Source organism: Chinchilla lanigera, unplaced genomic scaffold (genome assembly GCF_000276665.1).
Source record: "Chinchilla lanigera isolate Chin_1 unplaced genomic scaffold, ChiLan1.0 scaffold00004, whole genome shotgun sequence".
In the NCBI taxonomy this organism is placed as follows: domain Eukaryota; kingdom Metazoa; phylum Chordata; class Mammalia; order Rodentia; family Chinchillidae; genus Chinchilla; species Chinchilla lanigera.
This window is the reverse complement of record NW_004955405.1, coordinates 18,446,700-18,457,731: the sequence shown is the minus strand read 5'-3', so window position 1 is coordinate 18,457,731 and position 11,032 is coordinate 18,446,700. Positions and strand designations below refer to the sequence as shown.

Genomic DNA, 11,032 nt, shown 5'->3' with positions numbered 1-11,032 from the left:
AAAAAAAAAAAAAAAAAAAAAAATAGTAGATATTTAAATTTTAAAATTTGTTAAAAGATTCATTTTCATTAATTCCCCTCAAAATATTTCCTGTTGCTTTGAACGCATCCCATTGTTCTTGTCACTGAAGTGAGTCTGGAAGTCCTCATTTGTAAATGTATTTATGAGGTGTGATGAAAAATACATGAATGCTTTTCTGAGTATCATCCAGTGGAAAGGCAGGGTTGTGAAAACATCTAGTATATTCTCATCCACACTGTTCATTGGATCAAGCGCCTTGCAACTTCTGGCTCTTCCTCAAAGTTAAAATGACACTGAATGGTAGATGTTTTAAACTTTCAGGACATCAAGGTAGGCGCAACAGCCCCGCTAAAGAAACTCATGAAAGAGGACTTTCAGAACTGCTTCAGAAAATGGGAAGAATGATGGGATAAGTGTATTCAAAGAGTGTGTGTGTGTGTGTGTGTATGTGTGTGTGTGTGTGTGTGATTTGGAGGAGGATTAATGGCAATGTGTCTTTTTATTTAACACACATCATATTTTTTGGTTATACTTTGTGTATTTATTGCATACTGGCTGAACTAGGTTTTAGGGGAGAAAGAAAGGAATGAAAGGGGAGTGCTGTCTTCCAGAAGATTATATTTTAATTAGAAAAAAGACTCATAAATAACTGAAAGTTACATTTAATTGGTTTAGGTTGTTATAGTAGCTATTATTTACTTGGAATTAATTTGGATAGAATTATTAAATTTTTATATAGGAAAATTGTTAAGGATTTTTCAAAATTCTAGCTTTTAAAAACCTTAGTTACCAAATTGAAATGGTAAGCCTGTTGTAAAGGGTTATGTTGTTTTACTCATATATGCCATTTAATCCCCTCAACCTAGTAAAATCGACATCATTGTTATTCTGTAATAAGAGTTCTAACCCTTAGTCTGATAGCTATTGAGTGGCCTGTCTGGCTGGAACTTTGCTTATCTCCTTACATAGTTTGTTTCACTGTTTCCCTACATTGCTGTGTCCTTTAGTGTGCCATGTAGTCAGTGTTTACTAGTTTACTCTGGAAGAATCATCATACAGAGGGAGCTTACTCTTTCATTTTAACCGGGTTAGAAATTCTTTTGAGTATAGGATTTCTCTTGGAGACTTAATGATTAAAGGTTACTTTTTTTAGAAAAAAGTTTTTTTTGTTAGCTTTTTAAAAGCCATATAATTTTGACCTGTTTTATTAAAATGAAGCTGCAAAAAACACTTGAACAGTACAGACTAGCAAAATGACTGCTTGGTTAGTTGCAAGGCAATTTTTTCATCCCAGTGGTTAGTATTAGCTTTCAACAGTCCTTTTCTTTATTTTTTAAGGTATATTCGTGATAAAATATACCCTTTTCCTTTTTTAAAAAAAGGGCTACATGTAGTACTTAAATGATCACTATATGTATATGCTGAATTGTAATTATTTTTTTTAAATTAAGGGCATAAAAAAGGCAAAGTGGAATATATATATTATAATGGTTATATTTTTTAAGTGTCCATTGCCATGTCAGAGGATTTAAGTTGACTAAGGAATGATGTCCTTCCTATTTTCTGAGCTCTTGAGATACTTTCGGCTGGAAAGTCAGGTGTGGTGTTACTTGATCAGAAGTATAAAGTTTTACAAGAATAGTAGTAGTTGCTCTTGGTTCTTTCAGAAAATTGGTTCTTTCAAAATTAGGGATCCTTTATCAGTTTTTTTCATCAGTTCTTTCAAAATAAGATATAGCAGTTTTTTTAAAATCAGTAATTGTGTATTACCTTCATACAAACCTCCAAACTGACTTGTCATTACTTTTCCTTTGCAGGAACCATCTAGAACAGTTTCAGGCAGATATAAAAGGTAAGAATGCTTACATTGTGCCCTCACCTCCCCCCACCCCCATCCTGGGATTGAATCCAGGGCCTCAGGACTCTTTTCCCGGCTTAAAGGTGGCCATTGATTGCAATGTCCTCATGTATCAGGGTTGGCAGCAAACACTCTGATGTTGCTTTTTAGGGGCTGCTCATCCCATCGTGAGGACCTCTACCTTCATGACCTCATCTAAACCTATTTCCCAAATAATCCATCTCCAAATATAGTACTGTCACATTGGAGATTAGGGCTTTAGTATAACCTGCACAATGAATAACCATTCTCTAAGAGTATGTTTATATACATGTATGAGAACATTAGTGAAATTAAGTAGGAGAAATTGTTCAGTGGAATTACCAGAAAGATTAACTTTCTTTTTCCCTTTGAGACCATAGAGGTTGCAGAAGCATAAGCTAGTATTTGTGCTAACAGTCATAGATCAGTGAGTTCTTCTACTGTTCAAAATGCTTTACGTGGGAATCTTATTTCACACTTATTTTATTGAGTATCTTTGCATTTGTATTCATTAGGGAGATTGGCACACTTATTTTATAAAATGGGTACAATTTTACTCGGAGAATTATTTTCCTGGAGTTACAAGTATAGTCAATAGCAGAACCTAGATTTTAACTTAGGCAGTCTGACTTCAGAACCTACATGTTAATAAGTAAATACACCAGACCATCTGTGTAGATTTATACATATAAAACCTTGTTTTTACCTATTCATAGCTTAAAGTTTAAAATATCTTTGTTATTATATTCCATCTAAAACATTTAGCAGTTAAGTATGAGTAAAATTCAATTTTTTTTTTTTAATGGTTATCGTTTTACATATTATTATCTACAAAATAGTTTCTCAGGAAAACAAATAGACAAATAATAGTGAGTTACAGACAAAAGAGGTAGGAGATTATAAAATTCAATTTTTATTTTTACTATGGGCCAAAGTATCTTTTAGCAGTAGAAAGAGATAAGAAAGTCAAGATAATCAGCGGTAGAGTGAGTAGGTCTGAAACTATTTCTGGCACACAGTGGTTGTGCTGCTAATTTTATTTTTACTTCTGAGTAATTTTGATAAAGATACAGATACAGGTTTAATATAGATATAATGAAACTTCTTTTAATCTTCTAATATTTTTACTAACTGTGAGCAGTTGAAAGTGAAAAGAACATTTTTGCCAGAAATCACTTTGAAAAAGCTTTGATTTATCATGTTTGCAGGCCATATTCTCAAATCAAAAAATTTTTTATCAATTTTTGGTTTGGGAATAATGATAAATTTTAGTGACTTCAAAAGTATTTTGTACCACTTACATGTTTAGTATGAATAGATTTTCACAGAGTGAATGACGAACAGGTGTTCTTTTACTAAAACCAGTAGGGGAATACTTTTTAAAAATAAATTTTCATTAGCAGTTTTACTGACATGTCATTGTGTTAAATCAGAAAGAAAATTGTTTTCTATATTATACATTTTTAGGCTTTTGAAATTGTTATTTTATTTATCATATGTTTGTGTACTTTCATTTTTATAGACTAGAATAAATGGTTTGTTAATTTTTAGCTTTTAAGGTTTAGCCTTATTCATTACTGTTAAAAATATTTGTAAGTTCCTAGTAATTTTTCAGAATTGCAACAATTCCATTTTGATATAGCCTAACAAGCATAAATAAGTAACCAAATATCCAAAACCTAGAATCTATGCCTGAACTTACCTGTTCTTTATCTTTAAGAATATATTATGTCAACAATTCGTTACTATCGTTAATCCATCTGCAAGTTGTTGCAGTGACTAGAGAATGGGTGTTCTTCATGAGGGTTTCTGCTGACAAATGAAGGTGACGGAAGTTAGGTATGGGCTAAAGAAGAAAAGTTACTATTATATGTTAGAAAATGTTTTCAGTAACCCTTAAAATAACTTAGGTGGTGCATGCACAGAGCTAGAAACAACTTGTAAATAGCTATTAAAAAGTTTTAAGTACCTAGAAAGCTTACTTTATGTATGATCTTAAAAATTGCTAAATACTTAATTTTGTCTCGCAAATGTCAAGAGTGTACTTTTTCAGCACTGAGTTTGTTAAACACTCATACTAGTTGCACTATATTTTAAGGCAGAATGGACTGTCGTTTGTATAGCAATCTACATTCACTGTTTTTCATTTAAAATAACTTTAGGGGACTATTTGGAGGTAGGGACATGAGAGTTCTTATAGTCAAGATTTAAGAAAGACGAATCAGTGTCATGTGTTTGTGGAGTTTTTCTTTTTTCAGTGTGTAAGGTTATAGTATATTGTTTAAACTTTAAAAAAGGTAAAACAATTCTGAAGTGCTTGGAAAAGGCAGGATTGGCCAAGGTATGTCATTTACTATTTGGATTTAAGAATGTGTTACACACATCAGGAATGATACTGATTGAAAACTTGGGAAGTTTCTGACAAATATTGTTTTGTTTTTACATAATTAACCAGTTCTTTTGTTTTCACAATTGTGTGTAATTTAGTATTATTTTATTAAGTAACATTATACAAAGTAATAAGTGCTTCTCAGCCTCCACCCTCCCCTTATACTCAGTAGCTTTATTAGATTTAATAGTTTGTAATGCTCCTATACATACTTTCCTTATGTAGCCTATCAGACAGCACTCAGGTTGGCATCTTCTTTCCCAGATAAGAAGGTCTGTGAGCTTTTTTTAAAACTATATTCTTTTTGAGCAAAAATTGAATTATAATAGCTGCAAGTTTCATAATGTTTTTTTTTTTTTGTAATTCGTGTAACTTCATGAGGACTTTTCTTCATTTATATTTATATTTAGTTTTTTGAGACAAGGTCTCCTGTGTAGTTAAGACTGGCCTTGAACTTTCTCTTCCTCTTCCCCTTCCCTTCCCTCCTCTCTCTCCCAGTTTCCCCTCCTCTTCCTCCTTCCTCCTAATTTTGAGATAGTATCTCACTAAATTACTTAGGCTGATCTAGGAACTTTTGGATGCATTTGATATATGAGTGAACAATTTGACCCTAACTCAGACTTCACATTTATTTGTCTATAGTTTTACTCACAAGGAACACAAAGTAAATGTAGAAAAATGTACCCCGCTCAACGAAGCCATGTAAGTGCACTCAGGCATAACTACAAACAGTACAGACATACACCAGCTAGCTCTGTATGAGTTGCAATGTGCCTTCCATGTGTAGTTTCAGTCTAATTTTAGATAATCTTTCTCAAGCTTTACAGTAACTCATAAGCTATAACCATTTTGATGTAAGTTTCCATGCGGAAGCTTCACTTACTTTTCTAAATGTCATGTCTTTGAAAAGTCATATTTATGTATTTCATAGCCATTTGCCATGTATAACACTGCTAACCGTGTTATGGTTATCACTATATCACTATATCACTTTCACTATATCACTGATGATGTTTGCGAGCATCGTGTCTATATTAGTCACTTTGCTCTGTGAAACGAAATACAGACACCTGCAACTTGAAGAGAGGTTGTTTGGCTCACAGTTTGAGAGGGTCTAGTTGGTTTCGAGGCAGAAATGCCAAGATGAGAAGGGCATGGCAGAGGGTAACATACCAACCCATGATAGCAAGGAGGCAGAGAGAAAAGAAGGAGCCGGGGATAAGAACACGCCTTCCCAGGTTATTCCCCAGCGAACCCCTAACCCCTCATCTGACTGGGCCCCAGTTCCTAACAACATGTTCATGATAACTCATCAGTGGATTACTCAGGCAGAGCTCAGACTTGCAGTCTTCCTGTTTTAGCTTCTCAGAGTGTGAGGATTATAGGTGTGTGCATCCATGCCTGGCAGCTCTGTTAAATTTGAACTAATGGAGAAGTATAGAACTTACTCTTGCTTGAGTTTCATGTTATTTCATAGGGAATTGAATAGAGCCTATTTAAGTTTGATAAGTGAATTATTTATTTGGAAATACAGTTTTTATGCAGGGTTTAAGATGCTACAACACAGCCAAGTTAACTTTTTCTTAAATGGGACTTCATAACATTGTTTAAAAACTCTTAGTGATAGCTTGTCTGCACGTCTGTACTGAGAACCATGGAGTAGCAAGAAAATTCCTTGGCTGTCATTCAAGGGTCAAATCAGAAAAATCAGCTAGATCTTGTATAAAATGAAAAAAAATTATACCAAGGAAGACCAGATGTATATCCCAGTAGTTGAAGAGAGACAGTTTTTTGGGGGGCTATGTAACCCTTTTTAAAGAAATTATTCATATTCAAGATCTCTTACTTATTTCTGTGTTAGCATATAGTAGCAGATTCTGTAGGGCGTACAGTAACATAGTTCTTCTGGTTAGTGAATTTGGCAAAAGGATGTGAAAGGAACGAAGTGGTAATTTACAGTTCATTGGTATGGTAGCACATTTTGTGACTGAATTCTTCCCTGTTAAATTTATGGTCTTTTCTGTGTTGCAAATAAAATTTATGTAATCTTTGTTATGTATCAGGTATTTTTATCATTGCTTTTTATATACATTAATTCGGCTGATTCCTCAATAGCCCTATGAGGGAAATGTTTTTATTATTCCTATTTTACAAATGAGTAAACTGAGATTAAGCAGATATTAACTGCCAGATTTTGCTGGCTCCTCCTCATAATACTAATCTGCCTAGTATAGATAAGAGTGGAGGCAGTGTGGAAGTTTAATTTATTTTATTTAGATGCCAAATAACTGGAATGTACCAACAGCTAGATTTTTTTCTATTTAACACAGGTTCTGAAAAATTTGTGTGGCAGAGGGGAGTAACTTCTGCATATCTGGTCCTGGGTTTCCTATTCTACCATACTCTCTTTACTTTGTTCCAGCTATGGTGTAATGTTGGAATATAACTTTTGTTCTTAATTATGATTTTGAAATTTGAGCTAAAACACCTGCATAATTATGAAAGAGAAATTATGCAATAATATTAGGCTTTCTGCTATGCTTGTGGATTAAACCTAGGCCCTTCCACATGTTAATGAAGTTCCATAATTTTACATTTAAGTGCATTTATGTATTATGTTTTTGGGGGAATTAACCTCTAAAACTGAACATACTGTTCCTTGTTTATTGTTTTCAAAAAGCTTTATTGAGATGGAATTTAAATACTGCAAGTCACTCTTGTAAGGCATACAGTTCAGCAGTTAGTACAGTATACTCATACCGTTATACAACCATTACCACTATCTAGTTTCAGAATTTGTTTTTCTCCCCCGAAAGGAAAGCTCATGGCCATTAAACAATCACTGTTCTTCCCGTTCACCAGTTCCTAGCCACCAGTAAATGTTTTCTTTATAAATTTTCTTAAACTAGATATTTCATAGAAATTTAATATTGATATTTCATATAATAATATTGCTCAGACTAGTATTTCATATAAATTGAATCACACAGTTTACCCTTTTGTGTATATTTGCTTTCACTTAGTATAATGTGTTTAAGATTTGTCTGTGTCACAGTGTGCATAAATATACTGTGTTTTATTTATCATTTATTAGTTTTTGAGCAGTTGGGTTGCTTACTTTTTGGGGTAATATGAAATATGTATAAATGCATAATATATAATATGCTATAAAATTTGTGTGCAAATTTTATGTAATATTTATTTTTATTTATTTTATTATTTTAAACAGAATAGTGAAAAAAAAAAGGAACAGTAGCAAACTACCAACATCACAGTTGTAAACAAAACCGTGAGAGCATTAAAAATGATACAGAGTTTCAAAACAAAATGATAGGACTTAACAGTGGTGATTATATTACATATGGTTATTGTCAGTGAAGTTGCTTAGGTTACCAGATATAAGAATGGAAGATCAAACTATTAAAGAGAATTAAAAAATAATAAAAAAAAACATTAGAGATGATATAGAATTTCACTAGACAAGATAGTAGGAATTGACCAGTGGTTATTATATTGCATATTATTGTCTTCAGATCAGTTGCTCAGATTATCAGATATAAGCATGTGCAACTGATCAAAATACAAAAAAACTTAAGCATTAACTATTCCTTTTAGTAAACCACCAGGCATCAGCAGTACAGTTATCGTAGCTATTCTTCTATATACATATTTATTTATTTATTTTGCCTTCCTTCTTTTTTCTTTCCCTCATCCCAGTTGTTCCTTCCTTTGAGCAGTTTCTTACCCTTTCATACTATCTATTGTATGTTTTGGGTTTTATTTACTCTTTCAGGTTCTTATGCTAGGGAGACAATATGATGTTTACACATGTGAGTCCGATTTATTTTGATTATGAGTATGGTCTCTAGTTGCATCCATTTACCTATAAAAGCCTCAAGTTTATCTTTTGTTATAGCTGAGTAATACTCCATTGTATAAAAGTACCACATCTTTTTTTATCCATTCCTCAGTGGATGGGCATTTGGGTTGTTTCCAAGATTTAGCTATGACAAATTGTGCTGCTGTAAACATGAGTGCACATGTATTGCTGTGATATGATATTTTTAATTCAATATTTATTTTTAATACACAGAAATTTTTCATGTTTTGTTGAAAGTCCTCCCCAAAACGCCAAAATGAATATTACATGTCAAATATTTATTGATTCATTCTGAGGTGGAAGGTACTTGACTGACGCATGTTAAGATAATAATGAAGAGTATATAATTTTATCTGTACTTATTGAATATTATTAATGACATTTGGAAAAACGTTTTCTGGTTTTGTTTTGTCTTGCTTGCAAGTGGTAATATTTGAATAACCAAGTATATTTAATGAAATAGCTACTAAATATAGTGGCTTATATTTATTATTAAATATAGTGAATTCTGCATTATTATATAATAAAATAGATGCTGTAATACATTGTATAGATATCCAATTGTTTTACTATACTTAACGTATTTAATATTTAATATGCCAGAAATGAGCATGTATGGTATCTCCACAGTGGAACAACTTAAATTTTTAGCAATGAGATAGGTTTTAAGTTATAGCATTTTGTGTGTGTGTGTGTGTGTGTGTGTGTGTGTGTGTGTATTTATACAGTGTTACAATGCAGCCATTAAAATGGTGTTATAAAAACCAGGTGAGTAGGTAGAATTATACGTAGGTACCACCAGCCTGGCCACTTGGAGTTGATTTTTGATATGGTGATGGATAGAGGCGGGATAGACGGTGGGATAGATACTTTAATAACATTCTTCCTATCTAAGAGCATGGGATGTCATGCCATTTTTTGTGTACTGTTTCTACTGAGAAATCTGTTACTCTAACAAGTATTTTCTTATATAATTAATTCTTTTTGAGTTTTGAAAATTTAACTGTAATACAGAGTGATAAACCAAGAGGTTTTATCTTGAGCTCACCACTTGCATTGGCACATAGCAATAAGATTAGTCTATCTTTCATAGGCTTGTGACCTGGTATTTTCTTCTCTTTCTGGGTCATTTATGTTCTCCTGAGCATTTTCATCTGAAAAGGCAAGTTTCATCACAGTTGAAAACTTCATGAGAGTAAAAGCCATTTCTGTGTCATCATTTTGAAGTGTTGTGTGTAATATACAGCAACCCTTTTATCAGCAGTGGCTGCTTCTTAGTTACCCGAGTTCTCACTTTAAATTGTGAAGCTACTTCTTACTCACGTGAAATGTTGCACCATTATCATTTGTTAATTGATTATCCTTCATGAGATCTGCATTTATAGCCCCAGCTTTTTAACAAATTACAGACTCAGATAGGGTATAACCTGCTATTTGCTTTTTGTTTATTCATACTAACATAGCCCTTCTACCTTATCTAACACTTTTGATTGTGACTTACTAATTTGAGTAACACCTTTAGCAACACTAGCTTCCTTATGCAAATCTTTTCCATATGACTGTCAAGATGGTATATTTCAACATGGTGTACATATTAGCAAGATTGGTCACATGAACACCATTCTCATATTTCTACACAATTTCCTTCATCTTTTCTATTGTGATTCCTTTCTTTAACTTCCCTTCATTCCTTAGCATCTTTTTTAGCTTTTTGGGGCCAATTTGATAGCAGTAATTGTAGGAGTTATATAAAGCATTGACCAAAATCACTTCCACAAGCATGTACATCTGGGTTCAGACTGACTTTTTTTTGTGAGTGTGTGGTTTCAGACAGACTCTTTTGCACACTTATATATGCTTCTCTGGCGTCGTGAGTTTTTGTTTATAGCTGCATCAGCAGCTGGCATTCTGGTTGTAACTCAAGGCTTTGGTCTCAAGTTAAACCTAAAATTCCAGTCATAACCCAAGTTGTTTGTGTGGGAGGCCAGTCATATGCAAGGGGCCACTTTATGTCTTTCACGGTGTCTTTTTTTGGCTAAGTCTCCTTGGGGTCATTTGAACTTCCTAGATTGGGATATCCATACCTTTTTTAAAATTTTAGAAACTTTTAACTATTATTTTGTTAACTAGTTATTAATGCCTTTTCTATTCCCTTCACCTTTGGAACTTTAATAATATTTTTTTGCTTAATGGTGTCTCATACATTTCTTTATATTCTCTCCCTCCTTTCCCTGCCACATGCCTGTAATCCCAGGACTCAGGAGGCTGAGGCAGGAGGATCTTGTGAGTTTGAGACCAGCCTGGGCTACAGAGTGAGCTCCAGGCCAGCCTGAACTGCATAATGAGACTCTGTCTGAAAAAGGCCAAAAAAAAAAAAAAAAAAAGAGACTCTGTCTGAAAAAGGCCAAAAAAAAAAAAAAAAAAAGTTTTCTGCATTTTGGATGAAAGTTTTAAAAAGTGAATATCCTGATAATACTTCTCAACACTAATACAAGTGCTTTTGGTCTGTATCTCTGAAATATTCCCATTGGCATTTAGTTTACTACGACTGTCATACTCAGAATGAATGTTAATCATTTTTTGTCAAAAATGACCAATAAAGGTTGCTTTGTCATTAGTAAAATTAGGATTAAAAATAATGTGAATTTTACTTCCAAGGTTTAGGTAGTACTTACAAACTCTGAAATGTAACAGTAAAAATAACTTTTTACTTTTAAATTATTTATTATTATAGATTTATTTTAAATTATTTATGGAACAAAAATAAATCTGATGAACATTAACAGAATAATTGTATGACTAATAAATACTTCAAACCTTCTTCAATTCTTACACATTTCAGAATTACAGATGTCTAACAAAA

General features: G+C 32.9%; 1 protein-coding gene across 1 annotated transcript in view; it reads left to right on the top strand.

Annotated features, from left to right (window-relative positions):
- Pawr (PRKC, apoptosis, WT1, regulator) overlaps positions 1–11,032 on the top strand; it is a gene marked incomplete at its 5' end in the record, with an annotated part of 106,000 nt that overhangs the window by 82,979 nt on the left and 11,989 nt on the right. Inside the window, 1 exon segment of the mRNA XM_013517857.1 lies at positions 1,839–1,873. Within this exon segment, the coding sequence (XP_013373311.1) occupies positions 1,839–1,873 (35 nt within the window).